The sequence below is a fragment of the Siniperca chuatsi genome, linkage group LG23 (assembly GCF_020085105.1).
Source record: "Siniperca chuatsi isolate FFG_IHB_CAS linkage group LG23, ASM2008510v1, whole genome shotgun sequence".
Classification (NCBI taxonomy): Eukaryota; Metazoa; Chordata; class Actinopteri; order Centrarchiformes; family Sinipercidae; genus Siniperca; species Siniperca chuatsi.
This window is the reverse complement of record NC_058064.1, coordinates 4,591,308-4,616,006: the sequence shown is the minus strand read 5'-3', so window position 1 is coordinate 4,616,006 and position 24,699 is coordinate 4,591,308. Positions and strand designations below refer to the sequence as shown.

The window sequence follows — 24,699 nt, the reverse complement described above, 5'->3', positions numbered from 1 at the left end:
CCCAACTCATCACCTCACAGACAAGAAGTGGGAACCCCCTCCTGTCTCACACACCAACACTAAACTCTGTCACATGTAAAGTTACAGGAATGAGCCTGTCAGCACTGCCTTCAAAGTAAAAGCTCAGAGTGTCTCACTTACATTTATCATTTCATGTTTGTGGAAGAGGTTTTGAAAAATCTGAATTATGAAACGAAGTAGTCAAACACAACTGCCCCAGGGGCCCCAAACTGTTTTTTTTTTTTTTTTTTTTTTTTGTTAATTTAATTAATTGACTTGCACTTGAGTGTTAACGTTTGATGCTACTTTCTACTCCGCTACATTTATTTGACAGCTTTAGTTACTTTACAGATTCAAATTATTAAAACAAAATATAAATCAACTAATAAATTATGATATATTATTATAGGTTACGTTACCTAGCAGTATATAAAGTAATTAAAGTTAGCTCCACCTTTACCAGCTGCTATATTAAAGTGATGAACAGATTAATGCATCAATAATTATCCAGTTATATAATATATATGATTCCGAAATGGACCATTTGCACGAGTACTTTTACTTTTGGTACTTTTGCTTGTGATGCAGGACTTTTAACTTGTAACAGAGTATTTTTAAACTGTAGTATTGCTACTTTTACTGAAGTAAAATATCTTCTTCCACCACTGGCCATGAGACCGCAAAGATCTGAGTGGCTTATCACCTTGGCTAAACAATTACCTGGGAGGAAACCTTGAAGACCTTTTGGTTCATATTGTACTCGCAGGGGACATGTACCTAAATAACTTTGTGTTTAATTAAAGTACCGCTAAGTAATTGACTCCCACAAACCTTGGGGCGGGCTGTATTAATCCAGAGTAGGAGTAGTGGTTGGATTCTGGGTACCTGGCTAAATAATGAAGCTGGAATGGTCTGCGTCTGCTGTGTGCGCTGTACTTTATGTGAAACTGGAAGTCAGTAGGGGCCCAAAACAGCCAATCTTTGACCCAAGCTTTGTTAAAATATTTTAGTCCCACCTTGCACAATGCTGATGTTAATCTCTTACTTTTAGCAAAGTATATTTCCCTCAGTAATGTAGTCAAAACATTAAAACATTGTCTCTGCAAATGTAAAGTAGGTACCTTACTGTAAATGTCTCATCCAGAAGTCTTGAAATGTAGAGGCACAAATGGTCCGGAAACACTTTTATTTTGAAGATCCTCGCCGGATGCTCTAGTGTATATACTCTGGTGTGTTTTACACTCATTCATCAGACCTCTTTGATCCAGCAGGAAGAAGAGACGCTGACTCAAAACTCAACAATGTAAGTTTGATACTTTAATCATTTTCAACTGAAGGTTCTTTCTGCGTCGCCGAACTGTGTTCAGAAATCTGTCAATTTTTGTTGTAAGAGTAATAAAAAGACACTTCAAGATAATTTTTGAACCGATTAGAGCCAGAATTATTTTCGGCATCAAACAAACGTGAACAGCACTTGTGCACAAATAAAACATATAGTATTATATGCAGGTTCAAAGAAAGAATAAAACGTCCACATTTTGGAATAGAGATTGGCTTTCTGCAAGGTGCCAGGTCGCATTTTACAAAAGCTCAGTTTTTGATGATGCATCTGCAGGGGGACGCTGTTGTTTCACTGCAAAGCTTTGTCAACTTGTCTTCGCAACACAGTGGTAACTTTTAGTCCAGCTGATAAAGTAACAACAATTAAAATGTAATGTAATGTAATTAATATGTGCTGGTTTAGGGCCCCTGGGGGACAATCTGTGCAGTGCGTTGCATATTATAGATCCTGTGTGACGCAATACTGTGAAACTTACACATAACATGTCAAAGTTCACTTGCAGCTTTAAAAAACACCCTTAAAGTTTTTATATTAAAAGTAAAATGTGCGTGAAGTAAGTACCTCCGAAGGGATAAAACAACATTTTTGCTGATGCTTTTTTAATTTTTTGAAGTTGAGGCTTTAAATTCTGTTATTTATTTATTTTATTACTTTTTTTTTAATATTTGAGTTTGTTTTGGGGTTTTTTTTTTGGTTTTTTTGCAGATGTTTGACCCTTAGAAAACTATGATGTGTTCACTAGAAAAGTTAGAAAACATTTAAAACAATCAGCATCACTGCAGTCTCAGGTTAATGGCCCATGGTTTGTTATTTGTGCTCTTGTCAGGTTGGGTAAGAGATCGTTATCAGCAGCTCTGCTTGCTGTGGCTGTGGGAGTTTATCTGCTGCCTTCTCCCATAGACCCCAAACCACACGTGTAAGCACACACACACACACACACACACACACACACACACACACACACACACACACATGCGTGATATACAGTAACTACTCCAAAAACTTTTTAAAGAAGTAACAAGAGTCTGCAGCCATGCTAGCAGCTCTAAATGCTAACATGCTCACAGTGACAATGCAGGCATGCTGATGTTTAGCAGATATAATGTTCACCATTTTAGTTTAGTGTTAGCATGCTAACTTATGCTAATTAGCACTAAACACAAAGCGCAGCTGAGGCTGATGGGAATGTCATGAGTTCTGCAGGTATTGGACGAATTTTGACCTGATGATGACCTCCTGAATGTGTGTACCAGATGTCATGGTAATCCACCCAAATTTGTCCCTCCAGACTGAAGGGGCCTCCTCCGGCCCTCGAGGGGCCGCTGGCTGTCAACACCCGACTGCAGAAGGGCCGCAGGCTGTTTACTGGGAAACTACACGGACCAGAATCCTTCACTGCTGATGAGGAGGGTGAGCGTGCAGGATTTTATGTGTGCGACTTCCACAAGTGATTTAAGCTTTGTAGAGTTTGTGATTCTCAGAGGTTATCTCGTTAAGGGCCTGATGGGTTTTGACCTCTGACCTTTGCCTGTGTTCTGTGCAAGGTATTTTGTCCCTTGTTGCCCCCTGTACTATATGTCTCATGTGACATGTTGAGTTTATCTGCTTGGATGACACATTTTTCATATTTATTATTTATTCAGAGATATTTTTACTTTTTTTTTTTTCAGCGCTGCTTTGTACCTTTCTTTTCCATACTTTTTTTTATAGATAAATTAATACTCTATAATACTGGTTTCCATGGAGATTTTAAGTGTCCCATGATGTTATTTACCCTTACCTGTATGTGTTTCAGGTAATGTGTACACAGGGACCGTGGACGGGAAGCTGTGGAGGATCGGTCCTGATGACAGCCTCGCCCTCATCACACAGATGGGACAGAATTTACCAGAATGTGGTTTGTGTTTTTTAATTTTTTCACGTCTGTTTCTTCTTCTTTGTTTTTTTCAGGGACGACCGTATCTTTCCTCTTTTCCTCCAACACTTTCCTTCACACTCAATTACACTTTTCTAAACGACCTGATATTGCTGCTCTTTTCTTTTGCAGTCAGTATTTTGGTGCTGTTAGGACTTGCCTGGCCTACAAAAAAAAGCTTTGTAAGCTTAATTCATCCATAACATCAGCAGTTAATTTTCTTTTCCTACAGTGTTTTGGTAACAAATTCAATAGATGAAGAAAAAACAGTTCTTTCTTGTGTACCAAATTTCATTTATTTAGTACTTAATTTATTCTAACGTATCTAAAGTGTGTTGAGATACTGACTTGCCTCATACTCGGGGCTCATTATTTAAACAGCTGAAAAATTTGATGAAATCACTAATGGGGGAGAAAAGTCATGGTGAAAATTGTATTATAAAAATACAGTTTTACAGCATTAACACTCTGTTGTTTCACCATTTATTTTCTTAATTATTTAGAGGGACTCTGGCCTGTTAGCAGCATAGATCAGAAGCTTACGTTTTTCTCTTCCCTTCCACATATTCATATGGAAATCACTTAAAATTGATCTAGTCCTCCTTTTTTTTTTATATTTTGCTTGAAAACTGGTATTACTGAAATACCTGATTGATAAGCCTTAGTTTCAAGAACCATTATTTTGAAATGAATGATTCAGTTGTTTTGTTTATAATCACAAAATTGTGTTTAGAGTTCTTCTTCTCTCCTCAGTTTTAAATGTCTGCTCTGCTCCATCTTTCGCTCAGTTTATTATAGCAGATAGGCAAATAAAATAGAAACATGCATGTTGTGTGTCTGTGTCTGCAGGCAGCAGTACAGACTATGAGCCTGTGTGCGGTCGTCCTCACGGTGTTCGTCTGGATCGTCACGGGCAGCTGATAGTTGCTGACTCTTACTTTGGGCTGCACAGCGTCAACCCCAAAACTGGAGAAAAGACTCTGCTCCTGGCTAACTCGCAGGGTATAGTGTGTGTGTTGGTATGCATGCTGAATACAGCCCAGTTAATTATAATTTGTAAATAAATTCTTTGTCTGTGACCCTTCTTTCCTTTGTTCTTCAGGTGCTGATGGCGTTCCCTTTGCCTTCCTAAACGGCGTGGAGATTTCATCCCAAACTGGGATCGTTTATTTCACCGACTCTTCCAGTCGCTGGGGACGCAGACACGTCAAACTGGAGGTGAGATGACGGGAAAAGATGGATCAGTTCAGTGCCAATTAGCTGAATGCGTCAGCCTTAAAGAGATCTTCCAATCCCCTCTTTTGGATTTGAAATTTAAAAGCACCGTGAAGCATCAAAAAGAGGGTGAGATATTGAAACCAAGCACAGGAAAGCTGATACAAGCAGAGTCCAAGGTTTCTTTCAGTGTTGCTTGGTAACCGCGGCCCTCCAAAAAAACACGAGGACACACTCGTTCTTTTTACCCGTCCATCCGGCCAGTTCGCCAAAACAGAGAATGCTAAGAGTCCATTCAGCTCAGCATCTTGCTGATGAGAAAAGGAAATGTGACTTTGTTTGGACCAATCGGATGGACAACTATAGAAACAGGAGCGTCATATAGACGTAAAATAATTACGGGTGGTTGAATACCTAATTCCACAGATGTGTGGAAATGATACGGCATTAAACTAAGTGTAAATTTCTGATTTTCTTTATAAAATCTATCCTAACCTTATGTTTTTCAATGTTATTTTTGTTGTAGTGTAAACTTAACTAAACTAAACGTATAGCAAGGAAGGAATACTACAAATACTACTTAAACACTAAAAAACTTAGTCCAGCTCATTTTACTTTCTTATTTAGCTAAACTAAACTAAACTTAACTAAACAGATTTTAAAATTAAGCAAACTAAAGAAGTCTGAACTTAGCTGAAGAAGCTAAAGTAAGCTGATGTAAACTTAAGTGTACAGGTTTTATATGACAGTATATTGAATTTACGTAATTTTCTAGTTTTTTTTTTTAAGAAAATCTATGCGTTTTGTCTTCATAACTTGATTTTATTTACTCCAAATAAGCTAAACTAAAAAGAGAAATGAAAGTAAAATCTAAACCAAACTAGAAGTTAAACAAAAACTACACTAAGCTAAATTAGACAAAAGTAAACCAAACCAAACGGAGCTGTTTGATGTTTCAGGTGATCGAGCTGAACAGCCTCGGCCGTCTTCTCTCCTACGATCCAGAGACAGGAAGTGTGAAGGTCCTGCTGGACTCTCTCTACATGCCCAACGGCGTCGTCCTTTCGCCTGACGAACACTTCCTGCTGCTGGCGGAGACCAGCATCGGACGCGTGCTGAGGCACACACACGATAGGATAAACATCAGTTACTCAGAGGACAGATATTCAGTTGACTCTCTGTCCTCTCTCAGATATTGGCTGAAGGGCCCGAAGGCTGGTACCAAGGAGATCCTCATGGACAACATGATCGGTTACCCTGACAACATCCGCCTGAGCGACCACGGAACATTCCTGGTTGGCATAACGACGACGCGGTTCCGGAAGGTCATGCCTCCCTTCCTGGACATGATCGCCCCGTACCCGGCTGTCAAGCGCTTCCTGGCCAAGGTCCGTGTGTTTTACAGCCACTGGGCAGGTTGCACTGACGTCTCAGGTCTTTAACTGATTGTTTGATAACAGTATAGTCAGTTTCTTCCACATCTGATATAATCGATACGATCTCTGGAGAAATGGAGGGATTAGTGATAAAGGGAAGAGCGACACGCACGTCCTGAAAGCACGTTATTAGCTACTGGAAGTGGATCATCAGTGATGGGAGATACTTTTTTTGAAACCACATGACTGCAGTCAAGTACAGAATCTGATCCTCGGCTGTTCGGGTTGTTAACTGCAACCCCGAATGTTAGATTATAGCAAATAAGGGTCATTCTGTGTCAAATCCGGTAGAGGTTTTTGTTTGCATTTTAGATTTTGTTCAAACTGTTATGAGACCAAACAATAAGTTAGGCCGGAAGCCATTTTTAGGGTTCAATATCTTCAGACATGTAACTCTTAGAGCCATGAAATGTGGTAGGGGCACAGACAGAACTGGGTACAACGGATCCAAATGATTGAAAGGAACAAGCAGATGTCATATTTTTCATTACTGGCCCTTGAAAATAGGGGGGGAGTGCAAAACGGGTGGTTTTGGGGCCCCAGTATTTGATTGATGTGATACCATATATCTTGGGACATAAACAGAATCTGATATATTGCATGTATGACAAGCCAAGGTTGCCTTTTTGAGATGCCAAAATGGCGACTCATTTCTAGAACCATGTAAATTTGTGTGACGGGGGGTATGTGGGCGTTTTGTTTTGTTAAGTTCCTTCATGGTGTCTTCATGTTTAAATTAGGCTTATTATAAACTTCTCTAAAACTGTGAATGTAGAGGGGCAATAAAATATTGTTACCCAAACCTGAGATATACCATATCATCAATATTAATAATCAGGATCACAATATGTACCAAAATATTTAAGATGATCACCTTCATATTTAGGTTATGTGTGTTTTGTAGCAGTAATTTTTGTTTTTGTTTTCATAAAGTCTTTAATCTTGTGGCCTAAACATTTTTCTACCCTGACGATTTTTGGCAGAAACTGTATTCTTATTTATTTATTTATTTATTTTAAATAATTTAGCATTAACATAGCCACATTAATTTAAAAAAAAACAACAAACAACTGAATATCACCAGGAGCTGTATTCTGTTGGCTGTAGAAATCCCCCCAAAATTCTTTCAATTTCAAAACACTGACGAACATCGAACTCCAAAGATCCTGATACTCCAACATTTTTCAGCTGTGCAGTTTAGAGGAGCAGTTTTATCAGGAGTTCGAACCAAATCTACTCTCCCATGATGCATTTGCTTCTTTGTGAAACGCTGTGTGATTCACAATTATTTTGTCTGTCAGTCAGTAGAGAATAACAGGCTTTGTTCCAGGCTGCACTGAGACTAGATAGTGTGAAATCTGACAGGACAGGGGCAGGACCCTGTAAAACACACACACACACACATTTTTAGTTGAATACACTGCTGTCACACACACATACACACTTGGAAGGAACAGGTCTGAAGCTTATATCCCCGGGTGACGCCAAAATGACGTATTTTGTGTAAAATCTAACGAACCATACCAGCGTTTAAATATTAAATGTGTTGCAGTTCAGGCGCCTGTATATCCGCAAACTGTAACTTTATTAAACTTGACGTACTTGTGTTGCCAGGTGATTCCTCTGAGCTGGTACAACCTTCTGCTGCCGCACTACGCTCTGGTCCTGGAGCTGGGATTGGACGGTGAGATTGTGGGAACGCTGCACGACCCTGAAGGCCGCCTGACGTGGGCCATCAGCGACGTCTTCCAGCACAGAGGGAGGACCTACCTGGGCAGCACCGACCTGCCGTTCCTGCCCGTCCTGGAGGGATGGGCGAGCTGCTGACGGAGCACAGCTGAACACAGAGAAACTAAATGTAGGCTAATTCATTTTTATTTCTGGACAGTTTAAGTTTCTGTACATGATTGAGCAGCTACGATGACACTTGTGGCGCTTCTGAATTTTTACATTTTTAAGGTTTTTACTCGACGTTCACCTCTGGAGCGACATGTGGAGGTTTCATAGATCAAACCTGGATGTTGTGGTTTCAGGTCGGACTGACTGAGCAACTATGATCATCTAAAGACATTTTTAGAAAAGTCAAACTTCCTGTTGGAACAGAAAAAAACCTTCCATCTGCCTAAACGATGAACTGTAAGTGATGAAATTCCACTTGATGGACGAAAATTGACGTACTTTTTAGAGCTAAAGACATTAAGTGTCCCAAAATTGGTGAGCTAAATCTGTGTTATATACTCAAAATACTGTGGAGTTACTCCAGCGATTTATCATTGCACTCCTATAAAATTATCACACCCACGATAGACAGCTTAAGAAATTAAAAGTATAAAAGTCGATGAACCAGAACCATCTTTTTTTTTTTTATTTCACACATTGTTCGTCAATGTCAAAACCTGGCGCCTACATTACCCACAATCCAACTCTAACCGCCGACAGCTTGGTGAATCGTTTGTGTTATGCTAGTAGCAGCTAACGTAGCCTCGAGCCGCTAGCCTGCAGCAGAGATGAGGAGCAAGCTACAGAGGTCTGGTAAGCTCACTTCTTTCTAACTCCACACCAACAGATTTTTTAATTTTCAAACTTGTAGTCTTCAGCCCCGACCGACGCTGACTCAAGTGACATCACTAGAGGCAATTTATCAGCACAAAAGCCTTTTTTATACAACTTTTTCCATATATGCAGTAGTACTCTCCAAGACCTGTAAACAGACTTTGATGTGTACCTTGGAAATGTGAACGTTAAACTGTCTGAAAACGGTGGGAATGTATACTATTAATACCATACTGAAATGATAGATTTTTAAATAAATATTTGATATTAAATTTACATTTCAGTGAGACTCCTCTATAACAAATGTGTTACAAATAGAGCTGAAACGATTAATTGATTAGTTGTTTTTCTAGCAAAAATGCCAAATAATCGCTGGTTCGAGCTTCTTAACTGAGAATTTTCTGCTTTTCTCTGTTTTTATATAACTGTAAAGTAAATATCTTTGGGTTTTGGACTGTTGGTAGGACAAAACAAGCTATTTGAAGACATCTTGGCAAATTTGTTACAGGTATTTTGACATTTAATAGAGTAAACAATTTATTGATTAATCTAGACAATTGTTGCAGCTCTAATACTTTTTTTTTTTTTTTTAACAGTTTTTGTGTCAAAACTCAACTTAAACTTTGACTTTGAATTAGGTTTCAAGAGGAGGTGCTTTGCTGACTCCTAATGCAGACAGCAAGAGTAGGTATGACAACAGGTAAGTACCGAATTACTTTATATTTAACCCAAACAGGCTGTAGCGGAGAAGATATAAAGGTAAGTACATAAAGAAGGCTTTGAGTTTTACAAGTTATCTGCAGCTAAAAAAATCTAATGTGACAAAAAGAAAATCAAATTTTTTACATCATAAATTCAATTCTAAGACATTGAAATAACTTTTTAAAGGCTTAATATTTATAAAATCAAGACTTTTTAGGTTTTTTCAAAACAGGAAAAATTAAACTTTACTTATATGGCACTTTTCTAAAAACTAATTAAACTAAACAAGGTTGCTTGTTCAAATCCCAATGTGAGATCAGATTAAAGATAAAATGAGAAATTTGGTGGTGAATTGACTGAGCAGGACCCTCTGTAATATTGAGATTCTCTTTATTATTATTAGGACAAAAACACAAGCCTAAAATACATCATCAAAAACAATAGTTCGGAAAGTGCATCAGTGAATTGAAACAAAGCGATCGCTTTCAAGAGGAAAAATAATCAGTGTACGTTGAGTCCTGTGGTCTCTGGTTTTCCACAAGACTTTCACAGGACTTTATTTCTCAGTGTTCACATGTAACTTAACTTCAGTCCAGTTGTGACTCAGAACCAACTGACTACAGAGGAAGAAAGAGCTGTATGAGCGATTTTATCCAAGGACAACAACGATAAAGTAGCAGCGGAACAAATGGACAATCATTGATTCACAATTAACAGCCGGTTCGTCTGCTTGCTTGTCAGTAAGAAAATAATTCACAATCGAAATTACCACACAAAAAAGATTCCGTCTTTTACTACAAATGAATGCAGATATACCGCGACAGACAGACTTTCTGAACGTTATTTAATACTCAGGAATTACCCTCAAAAGTCTCCTAATCAGATCTTTGGTTGGGTATTGATCCGAAAACATTTTATCTTAATTTAAAAATAAATGTTTCACCACAAAATACTGGCTGTAGGCAGCTTTGATCTAAAATATATCAGCCTTTTGAAAATCTATTTGAAATTAAATGGAGATTTCTGTGTTTCAGCAGTGACAGAAATTTCAAGGCAGGCCCACAAAAGGATTTAAAGAAATTGTTGTTTCGATTTTAGTTTATGGCATAAAGATGAACAACAAATCAGTTCCCTTACAGTTTGAAGGAGAAGGTCGTCGTATTGAAAAATATCAAATATAGATTATTCTATTTCAGTTATTATTACATGTTCTCTGATTACTATTTAATTGGCCTTTAAAAAGTTCTCACATCCAAAAGGATAACATAACTGATCTAAATGGCCTTTTTTTTTGGCAAGATATATCTTCTATCTCTCTAAAATGACTGCTTCCTCCCTCCCATCAAGAAGTTAATCCCTGTGTCAAACCAATGTTTCAGATTTGGCTCAGTGAAATGCAACAAAACATGAGATTATTAGTGAAATATTTGATGTAAGTTGTCAAATTTTCCCCAACATAGAAATGTTTTTTCTGTGCATTCAAATAAACTCACTATGAATGTAATCAAATGTACATCAAGTGAAGAATTAAAATCCAAATAGGAAATCGATGATGACACAAAAATACAAGTGTAAAAACAAAGTGACGATTAATTAGAAATTTGTGAATGAAAAGGTGCTTTAAACTACTCCAGTCGAGATAAAATCACTGAAATGATGCTGGAAACACTGTAGGAGACACTTCTCATGTCTGCGATGTTTATCGGAGTCTGTCTGCAGCGTTAGTAATAATCCGTTTAATCAGATTTGTAAATTTAACTTTCACTGATGCCACTAACAATTCTTAAAAATCAGTTCCTATTATTTTTAGTCACAAGTTGCTTTTTCCTAAAATGTTCTCTAATCATGGTTGGAATACATTTGAAGAGACCTTTTTTGCCACTGCTTGCTAAGGATCTGACATCATTTTACTAGTTAAGTTTGTAATTCCTGTTTCTATCTAAATGTGGCATTTTGTTAAATTTTCAGTCATGTGATTCTTCCTTTTTATTCTCGTTTGTTACTCAATGAACCAGCTCCCAATATTCGCATAACAGTAGTGGATGGAAACGTGCATAAATTTGGTTAAAATTTGCGCTGCATTTGGATGGAAACCAGGTTACAGTAAATGTTAAGTTCTAAACTTGCGTATCCTGGAAGTTTATCACTCATATTTATCGCTTTCTCAACCATCTGAGTGCGACTTGTTGGTGATGATCATCGAAATTTTCACCTTCTGACAAATTCTTGAGGACAATCCGAATGCACCAAAAAGAACCAACCAACCCGGCACCGTGTATTCAGACAAGTAAATGGAAAAGCTTCCGTGAACTGGCTTCTGTTGGGATCACTGATATGAAAAACAGACATGAATTTCTAAGAATTGGGTCAAATTTCCGTCACTTGTTGCCAGGAGTTTAAATTGAAACGACTGACTGAACAGACATTTATAAGAAATAAAAAAAAAAGTGAATTAATGGCTTGCGAGTGTAAATCCATCCTGAATAATTTGGCTTCCCTGCACACACCTACTGACAAACTCACTAAGCAGCAGCCCAAACTGGAAGCTTTAAAGGTGGGTCCTGCACTGAGAGAGGCCTCCTGTCTCTATGGCAACCAACCTATTCCCCAAAATATGACCGCACCTGATCCCTTCTCCATCCAATCTACAAAAGAGACTGCCTCAGGAGACCTGAAAACAAGGCTGAATACAAAATACAATACAGCCCTTCTTCCTCTGTCCATCTTCTCCTTCGTCCTTCATCTGTTCTTCTTATTTCATCTTCTGTCTCAGTCTGCTGATCTGCCAGCTGTGGTGGGTAAACATCTGTCGTGGGTCAAATTTATACCTGAGAAAACACAAGGCAGAGGAGTTAATGCTCGTGTATTAGAGACTGTTTTTAAGTACTGTGGAAGTCCAACAAATAGTTTTTTCCAAAGCGGCGTAGGCCCTAGAATACAGTGGAAACTTACAGTAATGTGTTATTTGGTGGGTCTGTAATTTGTGAATAGTTTCCTAATTTCCTGGAAAGAACTAAAAAAGAAAAGTGAAACAATCAAGCATGGAAGCACTGAACAGACCTTGGATCGTATACGCCGGGTGTCCGACACGACTGTCCGGAGCAGGACTGCAGCATCATCAGCCGATGGTTCATCTTCTCCAGGACTTCCTGCTCGATGGTCTTTGCGATGTTGGTCAGCTGGTAGGGGTCTGCTGTCACGTTGTAGACTTCTACAAACACCTACAGGGTGGCGCACATCCACTAACACTGTTAATCAGCTGAGAGGAGTCTACTGTCAAACTGTACACCTCAAGAAACTAAAACACAGATGCACTGCTGGCTATCACAGTATCATTCTTGATTCTACCACCAGACGGCACCAAAGTAAGGAATTTTCACAATCGCATAGTGCCGTTTAAGGAACATAATTAACTCCAGCACATTCAAACATACATTCATTTTCCGTTTTGTCATGGCAGGTGTGCCTTCATTCTTAATCTCTTTTTTTAGGTCACAACAAATATAAGAAGCTATAAAATGAACATTTCCCTGCACCTCATTGTCGTCAAACTCGCAGTACTGCAGGTTGGCAGAGGGGGCGACTGTGCGCACACACGCGTAGGTGTTGTTATACGAGTCCTCACACACACAGTCTGGGAAACACTCCTGGAGAAAGAGGACAGGCGGAAGAAAGATAATTATTTGTTTTTCTGTTGCAGAGACCTTCTTTCCTCCACAGATAAAATTATAGTTTCATCTCGTACCGACACTCCTGGTCCCAGCAGAGGGCAGGCGGGGTCGGACACGTTGCTTCCCTCTCCTTCATACTCCACCAGGATGTCTGTTCTCCAGCTGCTGCTGTTCATCTTCCCCTCCTGGTCTCTCACACACACACACACACACACACACACACACACACACACACACACACACACACACACACACATCATCATATTTTTGTGACAACCATTTTACTGATGTCACTAATTTTCTAAACTTCAGCACTGCAACTTTAACATTACTACTACTTTAGAATAAGGGTTCAGTTCATCTTAACCAAAATTTGTTTTGTTTTTTGTGTGCGTTTGCTTTTATAAATAAATATGTAAAATAAATATTTAATGCTCTGGGACTCTATTTAAAAACTGGAATAGATTGGATAAAACAATAAGCAAAAATACAAACATCTGGGTGAAAATCAGTTTAAAACAATCAGCTCCTTTATTTAAAAAAAAAAATATTTGTAGTCTGGTAGTCAGACTTAACTGCCATTTTGTTTTCACTTCATAATGAATATTTGAAATTGAATCTGAAACACTCAAAATATAAAAACAAACCTGAATTGCCAATTTTCGGTACGACAATGAGCCTTAACTTTGGCTAGCGTTTAGATAACATAAATTGCAGTCTCTGAAAACTCCCAAACCTTGAGAACAACTATTTAAACCAGGCATTACATCAAATGATGTATGATCCATTTCTCAGCTCACATTTATTTATTCAGGAACTGATTTTGGGGACTACCCGAATGACCCTGGGAGCTATGTTGCCTGGGGCTGTATGCCCCTGGTAGGGTCACCCATGGCAAACAGGTCCAGGGTGACGGGTCAGACCAAGAGCGGTTCAGAAGACCCTTATGGAGTATTTAAAATCAAGGCCAGTTACGTCGCCCGGATTGGCGCTACCGGGGCCCCACCCTGGAGCCAGGCCTGGGGTGGGTGCCCGACGGCGAGCGCCTGGTGGCCGGGCCTTTCCCCACGGGGCCCGGCCGGGCACAGCCCGAAGGAGCGACGTGGGGCCGTCCTCCCGTGGACCCACCACCCGCAGGAGGATCCGTAAGGGGCCGGTGCAGAGAGATCTGGGCGGCAGTCGAAGGCAGGGGCTTCGGCGACCAGATCTCCGGACACAGAAACTGGCTCTAGGGAGCTGAGTCGAAAGACAAAGCTCTCGATTTACCGGTCAATCTACGCTCCTGCCCTCACCTATGGTCATGAGCTTTGGGTAGTGACCGAAAGGACAAGATCGCGGATACAAGCGGCCGAAATGGGCTTCCTCCGCCGAGTGGCTGGGCGCCCCTTAGAGATAGGGTGAGGAGCTCAGTCACACGGGGAGCTCGAGTAGAGCCGCTGCTCCTCCACGTCGAGAGGAGCCAGCTGAGGTGGCTAGGGCATCTGATCCGGATGCCTCCTGGACGCCTCCTCGGGAGGTGTTCTGGGCATGTCCCACCGGGAGGCGGCCCCGGGGAAGACCCAGGACACGCTGGAGGGACTATGTCTCTCGGCTGGCCTGGGAACGCCTCGGGATCCCCCCGGAGGAGCTGGAGGAAGTGTCTGGGGCGAAGGAAGTCTGGGAGTCCCTGCTTAGACTGCTGCCCCCGCGACCCGGCCCCGGATAAGCGGAAGAAGATGGATGGATGGATGGATGGATTTTGGGGACAGTTGAGGAAAGTTTATGAAACTGATTTCATGTTTTGCCAGTTTGAAAATGATCCAGTCAGGAGTATGAAGGGTTCTTTGTGACTGAGTGAAGGAGATAATAATAAGAATAAATAAATAAAGTGAACTTGAAGGCTGGCACCGTGATGCTACATCTCTCTGTCTTTATGAAGACATTAAGTCTGTTTTTGTATGAATCAGACACTGAAAGAGAAAAACACTAAGCTGAGTGATCTCACCATAATGGGCAGGAAGGACATGCCGTCCATCTGCGTCTTGTTGACGTCGTAGCCAGCGATGTCCAGCATGGTCGGGCCGAGGTCGACGTTCGCCACCAGCATCTGACAACAAGATCAATTAATTTAGTTCAGTTCAACAAATACAGCAGGGAGACACTGAGCGGATGCAGAGTTGATGTCTCTGGAGCGTTTGATACGTGTAAAGAAGAAAGACATTTACAGAAAACAGGCTGTTCTCCCTGAATAATGCAGTTCTCCCTCCCTTCAGTCACATCAATATCATTTTGTCCCCCAATAACCCTAGATTTTGGGAGTTTGAAGTCTTTTTGTGTAACTAATATCTTGTCAATTGCATAAATGTATTATCAGTGTGTATTGCCTGACAGTAACTTAAGTCACACAAGAGTTCTGCCTGTTTAATGCTATTTTAGTCTCTGATGTACAAATTGGTAAAGTTTCAAAATAAAGTCAACAGTTTCCTGGAGACTAAGGCTTGGATGATAATGATCAAAAATGTAGTGTTGCAATTTAGTCTTATTACAATAAATGTCATGATAAGCACATTTGAATGTGTCAGTTCATCGTATTTAATAATCTGTATTGTTGGTGTTGATTAATACAGTTTGATCACTTAAAGATTCTGGACTGTGGGCTGACTGAGTCGAATTGGCTGGTTTTCTGGTTAAATTGTAGTTTTTCTCAGTTTAATTATATTGGATTCAAACAATTTATTTAAAATTGCGATATGAGTCAACCTGGATCGGTAAGAGATTCACGATGTTGATAATTTGTTAAATTTGATTTATTGCTCAGCTATAATCAGAATAATAGTCTATTTTCTAACTTCACTGGCACAGCAAAGATACAAATACATATTTGTACATTTATGCAGTGGTCAAATAAATATTTGACTGGGGCAGTTGCAGGCATCCGTTGCCTTTGTCCCCCTAAGTGTAGACTTTTGCTGAAATAAATATTTGACAACTACAAGCGCAATATTGATCAGTTTGACAAACATCACACAAATTTCATCAGGAGGAGGATAAATAACCTGTTAAAACACAAAACGAATAAAAGCCTGAAAGCAAGATATTTTGGTCTAACCTTGTTACAATAAGAAGTGCTGTTCAAAGCTTGCACATAACACAGGTGTGTGTGTGTGTGTTTGTACCTGGCTGGTCTGGTTGGGCTTGATATTTGGTCCTCTGACCATGAGAGGAACTCTGATGTCAAACTCGTAGAGCTGCCTCTTATCCAGAGGAAGAGAGAACTGACCTGAAAGAGAGGGAGACATAAAGAACCCAGAAACACTTTAACAAGTTTAGAGAACTGTGGAGGTTTAGGTTCTCTGTGTTCAAAAGTGCAAAAATGCCTTCTCACAATGTTAAGAAATCCTTCTAAAGATGTCTGGATCATTCCTTCCTTTCTAACTTTCCACCAAACTTAATTTTTTTCAGATCTGTTAACAAGGTTCTGATAAACGGGAGTAAAAACATCCTCTCCTTGACAGCAGACAGATGTAGAAAGCTTCTACACATTAAAAATAACAATGTGTGTAGATGTGTGTGTGCGCGCAGTTACAAACCTGTGTGGTACCCATTGTCAGAGGTAAAGAAGATGTAGGTATTGTCCAGTTCACCTCTGACCTCCAAGCTCTTCACTATTTTCTCCACCAGGTCGTCCACTGACAGTAAAGTTCGCCACCTGCAGGCGAGGATGAACAACAAGACACCTGCAGTGAAGCCAAACTGAAATTGCATCAAAATGTGGGGAACAAATTTGGCAGCAAAATTACATAGAAACATACCTCATAAAAGGGTACAATAAACTATTAGACAAACTTCCTTGTTTACAGGCAGGCAAAAAATACTTGAAACCAAAGAAAAATAAGTAAAACTGAGTAATGGACAGACAAAAGGACCTTAAGAAAGATAAGAAGTAGGGAGAGTAAGAGAAAGGAGAGGAAAGGAAAGATGACAGGAATGGGGGTGAAGAGAATTAATCAAATGCGAAGAGAAAGCAGAGGAGCTGAGGAAGATACGTAAAGAAGAAGACGGGGAGAGAAAGAGGAAGGCAAGAAGCAGCGGATATTACCGTTTTCTGAAAGCATCATCCAGAAACTGAACAGAGGAATTGGTCATGGGGGTTTTAGCCTGTCTGATCAACCAGTGTTTGTCCTGAAGGGAGATTGAAAGAAAACAAAAATAAAGTTCTCCTTTAGGCAGAGTACTGAATCAACTAAAAAACACAGGACAGGACGCATTTAATTGCTTCTTTTGTATCTTGACATGACCTGAGCGAAGTCCAATTTGCATAGGGGATATTTTAAAAAGGTCAATGAAATGAGAAAAGTCGCAAGAAAAGCCGTACAGTACCTTCCCGTGGACGTTAAAGTTGGGGTCTCTGGGAGCCTTGGTGTTGTTGAAGCTGTCCTGGTACTGAGGAGCTGCAGTCCACGGGGAGTGGGGGGCCGGGGTGGACACCATCATGAAGAACGGCTGGTAGTTGGATTTATACTGGAGGAAGTCCAGAGACATGTTGGCCTGAGAGAGAGAACACAGAGAATTTTTAATGTGATGCACAAGTCCTTTGGTTTCTACTGAAAACAGAATAATGAAAAGTTACTTAGGTACTTAAAAAGTAACTTGTTGTATTAAAAGTTGCTGTAATAGCGTTCTAGATATCACTGTTTTCAAATGTGTCAGTATCATTTTGGTTTTAAAACAGTTAGTCCATTTAATTTATATCAAATAAACTTTGTTTCAGTAGAAAATCTTTATGATCTTTTCTTTAACTTTCAAACCCAACAAAGACATGTAACCTCATTTGAATTCTTAAAAGCAAAGAATGGCAAGAATTGAATGAATAATATCTTAAGTTATTGGATAATATAAAAAAGTTACACTGTAACAGCCAACACCTATCAAGGAAACCAAGAATCATATGCAATAATATAAAACGTAAGGTGTTAACTGTAACATTTCTCGGTTGTCTCACCAGGACGTCTGTCAGGTAGTCTTTGCTGTAGTCGGCTCCATGTTTCTGGGCGTTTCCATTCACTGACAGAGTGTAGTTGTAGTATTTAGAGTTTTTCTCCTGGAAAACACAAACAACTTCCATGAAATCCTCTCTATATAATAATATATAATATTTTGGAATTGAGCATTTTTTTATGCTTAGGTTTATGTTGTAGTAGAAATATAAACACTTTTAGTACAGCAAGAAATGTTTTCTTGCTTGAATTAAACTAATATCAACACATACTTGCTGGGTTTGATCTAACAGTGGTGCTCTAATAATGCAAATACACCTCGTCATTCATCTGTAAAACAATCCAATATCAGTTGCTAAAGGCAAAAGACAATCTGTTAACTGTGCCATGTTCACTGAGCATCAACATGTTTGTGTAAAAAAACAAAAACAAAGATAGGAAACGGACAAAATATTTCACCACAGGTTACAGAATATTTTCTTATTTAATAGTTCCACTTTACCAGTCAGGCTGAAAATTAAACCAAAATAGGCTTTAATCCCATCAGAACCAGTCAGAAAGGTCAGTGACATGGTTCGATTTGAGTAAGATCTCAGTAAAAGTTACTCTGAGTAAATCTTTGTTGATTTACATTATCTATTAATTCACGCCTGTTTTATTTATTAGTTATGAGACTGTTTTAAGCTCATAGTTGTTGTTAGTTTCACCAAAACCCTCATATATGGCTCTGGTTAGTTGTGTTACAGTTCTGTAATGAGTTCTCATATCTGACAACTTCACAATTCTGATTAAATGCCTTTTCTAACTTTCTTTTAAAGGCAAACCTAAATTCTACGTGTGTGTGTGTATAAATATATATAAAAATAAAAAAAATCTTGAATACTATTCACATCAAATGCTCCTTCATTTTCAAAGAGTCCTGGTCATTCTGAAAAAGAAAATGCGCAACACATCCATATTTGAAGCTAAAGAGAGAGACTCTGAGAGGCTGATAAATTTAAGCTCCAGCACTGAAATGACCTCCACTGTAGTGTTGTTAATTTCAAATTCGTCATGGTCACATGTACTGACACGTGATCCAAGATAGACTTTCAAATTAACACTCTCTACACTTCATGGTAGCTGTTTGACATGGTGTCCACTCCCTCAGGATCAGGTTTGCTTAAAGAGATACTAAAGCTGAGAGGGACCTGAAGCAGGGGAAGACCGTAAGAAGGTGGATGCGTTTCCTGACCAGCAGGTGATACATGTGGCTGTGAAAGTCTCATCCAACAGACCAACTCTGCAGAAACCATATAAACTGCATGAGTCTCTCTCTGTGTTATGATAAGCTGTCAGGTAATGAGACCAGTTCTCAAATCTGTGTTTGTTCAGTAACAGTGAAGATAAACTAGTCTGCACTAAAGTCGTGTTCCAGACGTGACCTCTGCAGAATGACTTCTGCAAACCAGTTAGAGACATGCAGTAAATTCAACAAAATCTAATTTTAGCTAATTTATTAGTCTGGCTCCTTCTGCAGAAAGCTTCCAGTCAAATGACCACATTAACTTCAGAGTGACATATGAGGTAGACTGTCAAATGATAAAAAGCATCAAAGGCTCATACTCATATGATGATACTCAATATTTTTTTATTTGATGTTATCATTTTCATACCAAAAATGGTAAAGGGTTTTCCTGCCAGATGTTTATTTTATTTTTTTTAAAGGTTGCCTAAAAACCTCTGACATAACCTTAGGTCCATCACGGGATACTAAAGCTGTCCACTGGAGCCCAGAGAGATGATTAGAAGAGTAAAGGTTAATGGTCTCCCACAGATAACCAGTGTAGTATGGATACATTCTACGTTAAAATACCAATATTAGCCCAAAAAGTATCGGTCTGACTCATAAGCAGGAGAAATTTTGTGCATTATTGCCTTAGCTCCCTGTAAACAACATAAAAAGTGACATATTTTCACAAGCTTCATGGTATTGTGACTTGTTTGGAGTAACTTCTTGAAACAAGCTGAGCTGGATTTGAATCAATAAGAGGTTCAGGTTTTTAGTGACAGGACCAGTTTAATGGATAAAGGCTTAATTTTGACCATGATGCCAGACAGGAAGGAGCCTCAGAGTAAATATGTGGCTGAAAGGTTAAAAGTTTCAGTCTTACCAGTCCGACCCAGTAGTTCCAGCCTGGAGGAACATGTTCCACTCCACCAGCCTCCGAGTGCCCATACTGAAACACACAAACGGTGTAAGGGAGTTTGTTTAATGACATATACGCACACAAAGAGATATAATAAGCTAAGAGTTTTATGATCCCCCATTGAGAAATTTGGCATTACAGCAGGATAAGAAAAACAAGATACAGATAAGTAGAAAAAAATATCTTAAAAGTTAGAAAACTATATACTGTATGTTACTCTAGACCAGTGTGCATAAATGTAATGTGCAAATATATGTCCAATCACCCATTTTACAACAAAAACAACAATTGGAAATGTACTTAACGGAAGGCTGTGTAAAGGTCAACCACAGAGTGACTCTGAAATTAGATTGGGTTCTCCATAAATATTAAGAGGAGATTTGAGATTTGACTAAACTGTGTTTAGTACAAGACTAAGAGTCTACAGCTGTGCTACCAGCTCTGTTAAGCTGTACCCAGGGACAATGCTAATATCCGCTAGCATGCTCACAATGACAATGCTAACATGCTGATGTTTAGTAAGTATAATATTCACCATGTTCACAATCTTAGTTTAGCGTGTTAACATAACATTTACTAATTAGCACTAAACACAAAGTACAGCTGAGGCTGAGGGGAATGTCATTAGTTTTGAAGGTATTTGGTCATAAACCAAAGTACTGGACAAACTGAAATTTTGACCTGATGATGGCGCTACATGAAAATAAAATAAGTTACAATTCATCCTGAGGGGAACATGAATGTCCCAAATGTGAACCTGATGGGGGCGCTAGAGGAAAAAAGTCAGATGATCAAACTCAGAATGATTCATCCTCTGAAGAACACGAATCAGGCACTGCATTTCATGGCAATCCATCTGATAGCTGTTGAGATATTTCAGTCTGGCCCAAAGTGGTGAACCAACCAAAACTGCCATCCCAGAGGCATGCCACTAGCATGGCTAAAAACTGTTCAACTGTTCACCACTCACGTCCACACTAAGAGACATGTGCGGTGATCTGTGATCAAAAGTTGACTTTGCTTAACTTTAAGGGGTCAAAAGTCGAAAAGGTTTGGAAACACTGAGCTACAAAGAGGAAGGAGGGGAAGTGGGAAGTGGGTTAAGTGTAATTGTTTTTGCTATTTGGGTGAAGGGGATGTCCTGGTTCCCGAATTAACCATCTGCTTATCACATGGCTAGATGCAACTTTGACAGCTGGACTTTATCGTGACATAAAATCGCATGATAGCACATCTTGTGACTGTTTTCACTTTTAACAATCACCTGAAATGACCTAAAAGTTAATTTTCAAATTGGACATGTTACAAAACTGCTGCACAGAACGGCTCACTTATCATGCATTTCTTTCCATATTTAGGGCAATCATTGTCCCTTCATCATTTCCCATATTCTTGGACGACAGACTGTACACACTGATTAACAAATTTAAGGGCGGGGTCATGAACAACAGGAAGTCAGTCTCCTTTGATGTGCAATTAGCAAGTGTAAACATAATTAGGTAATTAAGGGAAATGATTCCTGACTTCCTTCATTCTTCAGATAAATGCAGTTTTTTTAAGTCTTGAAAAATTAAAAGTAACTTCATCCTTAATACCCAATTCAAATACATGTATTATCATGTGTTCCCATTATTTTGTTACACAGTATTCTGATCATTTAAGGAATTTCCAAGCAGATAAACATGTTGCAGTCTGTATAAACCAATAAAATGGCCAGAAATATAAGAAAGTATGAGTATGAGGTCCTATCATGTCTTACCTGGTTAAGATATTTCCCAGCGAAGAAGGTCTGGTAGCCGCCGTACGTCCTCAGCAGGGCGGGGAAGGTGTGGGCTTCCTGACTCTTCTGCCAGGCTTTGCTACTGCAGTTTCCCTCTAACGTGTTGTTGATGACGTGGTGGTTGTGGGGATATTTCCCCGTCAGGATGCTGGCTCGACTGGGGCAGCACAGCGGGCTGGCAACAAACTGAGGGAAGATGGAGGAAAAAGGATGAGAGACGGAAAACGGCTGCAAAATGACTCTACAAGTCACTAGGTTTACATCTAAACTAGACTAATATTCTTCTTTTTCAGCCACTAAATGATCCCTGATGAGACATAACATGACAGTGAAGGGGCCAATGTTGATGATACTCACTGCGTTTGTGAATGATATCCCTGCATCACCAATTAGTTTTTTCGTCTTGCTGAGTGGACTCTGGAAGAAAAAGAGTTGGTGTGATGAGACAAATATCAATCAAATATCTTGCACCTGACATTACCTGAATAATCTATTGGCCTCTGTCGCACTCAAACGTACTCAAACTGGGCAACGAGCTCCCTTTTTTTTCTTTTTCTTACAGTCATCAACAAATCAAGTTGTCTCTGTCTTTCTGCCTTCATGACTAAGCTTGTTATTAGCATGACTAAGCAGAAGAAAGCCCATTGCATCAGTACCTAACATGGCTGGTGATGCTGTGTCCTAGTTCACAAATAACCCAAACCCTGCATGTGATGAATAATTTATACAAGCCCTGATCACATTTTTGGACAAAATGGAGTAACAATCCCTTATCAGCCTAACTGGTAATGAAGTATTTAAAAAATATTTACTGCATTACACCTCTAACTCCTCTCCCAGTATCACCACCTTTTAAATAACCTCCAGTTAGACTGGTAGTAATATTTCTGAACTGAAGCTGCATATACAGTATTGTGTGCAGAAATAATTTAAATTTAAATAGTCACATGTTAACTCTTGAAATCTTACTTTAAACATGAATCAGGTTCAGAGGTATGAATTATACATATTCTTATAAATTTTGTATATAGATAACCAATCAAAAGGCATAATATTTAATTAATATATTACATTTTACAGTGCTCACTACCATCCTTCACAGCTCATTATAGCAGATTCAAAATATATTCTAGGCTGTACAAAGTGTTGTGATTAGAACTGAAACAATTTGTTAATTAATTGACAAGTTGATTGAAAGACAATTAAGCAAATAAAGCAAAAATACCAAAAACACACTGGTTCCAGTTTCACAAATGTGAATTTTTTGTCTTTTAAATTGTGAACTGAATATTTTTTTACTTTTGGTCAGACAAAACAAGCTATTTGTGAGGTGCATTTTATAGTTTATTCTGACCTTTTATAGAGCAAACAATCGATTATTCATAAAAATAATCAGCAGATTAATCAATAATGAAAATAATGATTAGTTGCAGTCCTACTTGTGGTAGTAGTGTTTGGTTAAAGTAGCTATCTAACAGGCAGGAGCTGCCTTACAGATTTATAAATGTCTTGAGATGTTTTAGAAGATCCTAGTATTTATTCTAAATTTACACTATATAAATGTATTATATTTATACTAATATTTAATTACAAGACACCATAAATTCATGCAGCGAGTGCAGCGTACACAATTTCAAACAACAGAGAAAGTCCAGAAATAGAAAAACAGCTAAAGTATCTGTCACGGTCCAATCTTCAGACCATCACTGAGTACAACAAAATTCATAAAATCACTGATGGAAACATTTACCATGTAGTACTGGAAAAATCTTAATAAATACTAATTAAATAATCTTTCTTACATTCTTTTGAGACAAAGTTAGCAAACTTAAACAGCCATTGCACTTTTTTGCTCACCTGTACACCAGATATATTTCAGGGTTTTGTTGAGACATTTCATGAAACATTATTAATAATAATAATAAAACTTTATTTATAGAGCACTTATCAAAACAAAGTACAAAGTGCTTCACAACAAGAGAAATAATAATAATAATAATAATAATAATACCACAGTGAATGACGAAATATAAAGAAATAAAATACACAAAAGCAATAAAATAAACAACAAATTAACTCTCTTAAATCATAATATGCACAGTACAAAAGAAAATGGGACTCACTTTCGACTCAAATCACATAGCTCACACAATCGGTTTTCCTCCTGAATATTCATTCATATATATATATAAAATGAATATATAAAAAATAAATAATGAAGGGGACTACCACCTACCAGTCTGCCTCTAAATTGCCAGATTTTTCAATGGGATTCGGATACTAATGTTTCTAGCTAAGGGCTTTTAGTAGGAGGGGAGGGTGTTTGCTGAAAACTGTGGGAGCAGAAGTGATAAGGCTGCTGACTCTGTGAGATGCCTAAATGATGTGTCCAACCGTGAGGAATGTGAGCAGTCAGCTTAATAAGACTGGACTAACTAAATGTCAATTTACATCAATTTATTTCTGAGCTGTAAATGCAATGTCACGACTCTCCGATAAGCTCCTAAAAAATAAACCACATGCAATAAAAGCGCAAAAACATTAAAATTCACTCACCAGACCCCCTATAGCGATGTCCAAGTCGTCTGTGAGGATCAAAACAATGTTTGGTCTCCGGTATGATTTGGCAAACACGCCGCTCCACAATGTGACGCAGATTAGGAGATAATTCAATAAAGTAAGCGAACACGAGCGATTTGAGCCCATTTTCATGATTTAATCATACACTACTGGAGCTGTCCGTCTCTTCCGTCAGCTATGTGCCTTATAAGTGCGTGAAATGTTGTCAGTGAGTCGTCTACGACTAAAAACAAGGAACAGACTCGGCCCTGTTTCTGTTTGAGACAACACTTCCCTGTTTCCTGGTCATGTGCGGCTCGGCTACGGAAGCCCGAAACACCTGATTTGAAGACGTGACGAC

At 38.9% G+C, this 24,699-nt stretch overlaps 2 protein-coding genes across 4 annotated transcripts; one reads left to right on the top strand and one right to left on the bottom strand.

The window, feature by feature from the left end:
- Positions 1-1,215: 1,215 nt before the first annotated feature.
- Positions 1,216-8,251, top strand: zgc:194209 (uncharacterized protein LOC570908 homolog). 2 transcript variants are annotated; one of them, XM_044186256.1, is made up of 10 exons: positions 1,216-1,303; positions 2,169-2,258; positions 2,631-2,752; positions 3,138-3,239; positions 4,107-4,259; positions 4,360-4,475; positions 5,432-5,592; positions 5,665-5,860; positions 7,523-7,766; positions 7,868-8,251. In XM_044186256.1, coding segments are annotated over exons 1-9 (1,155 nt in total). In that variant the 5' UTR covers positions 1,216-1,301; the 3' UTR covers positions 7,736-7,766; positions 7,868-8,251. The 2 variants fall into 2 exon arrangements, with proteins under 2 accessions (XP_044042191.1, XP_044042189.1); XM_044186254.1 differs by having other exon boundaries at positions 7,523-8,251.
- A 1,285-nt stretch (positions 8,252-9,536) lies between these two features.
- On the bottom strand, positions 9,537-24,675 carry gnsa (glucosamine (N-acetyl)-6-sulfatase a). 2 transcript variants are annotated; one of them, XM_044186233.1, is made up of 14 exons: positions 24,336-24,666; positions 22,137-22,196; positions 21,759-21,965; positions 19,964-20,029; positions 17,816-17,914; positions 17,194-17,361; positions 16,913-16,995; positions 16,404-16,522; positions 15,990-16,093; positions 14,819-14,920; positions 12,909-13,019; positions 12,700-12,810; positions 12,224-12,384; positions 9,537-11,991 (listed from the first exon to the last, which is right to left on the bottom strand). In XM_044186233.1, exons 1-14 carry the CDS (start codon positions 24,489-24,491, stop codon positions 11,916-11,918), a joined length of 1,623 nt encoding a protein of 540 aa, XP_044042168.1. In that variant the 5' UTR covers positions 24,492-24,666; the 3' UTR covers positions 9,537-11,915. The 2 variants fall into 2 exon arrangements, with proteins under 2 accessions (XP_044042168.1, XP_044042169.1); XM_044186234.1 differs by lacking the exons at positions 9,537-11,991; positions 12,224-12,384; positions 12,700-12,810; positions 12,909-13,019 and adding an exon at positions 14,449-14,663 and having other exon boundaries at positions 24,336-24,675.
- Positions 24,676-24,699: the final 24 nt, after the last annotated feature.

Bases quoted from the DNA above. Each gene is read 5' to 3' on its own strand.
- zgc:194209 (XM_044186256.1), top strand. The intron at 3,240-4,106 runs GTTTGTGTTTTT...CTGTGTCTGCAG, and splicing joins ACAGAATTTACCAGAATGTG to GCAGCAGTACAGACTATGAG. The intron at 4,260-4,359 runs GTATAGTGTGTG...TTTGTTCTTCAG, and splicing joins GCTCCTGGCTAACTCGCAGG to GTGCTGATGGCGTTCCCTTT.
- gnsa (XM_044186233.1), bottom strand. From the start codon at position 24,491: ATGAAAATGGGCTCAAATCGCTCGTGTTCGCTTACTTTATTGAATTAT. The intron at 17,915-19,963 runs GTAAGACTGAAA...TGTGTTTTCCAG, and splicing joins GGAACTACTGGGTCGGACTG to GAGAAAAACTCTAAATACTA. The intron at 17,362-17,815 runs GTGAGACAACCG...TCTCTCTCTCAG, and splicing joins ACTACCTGACAGACGTCCTG to GCCAACATGTCTCTGGACTT.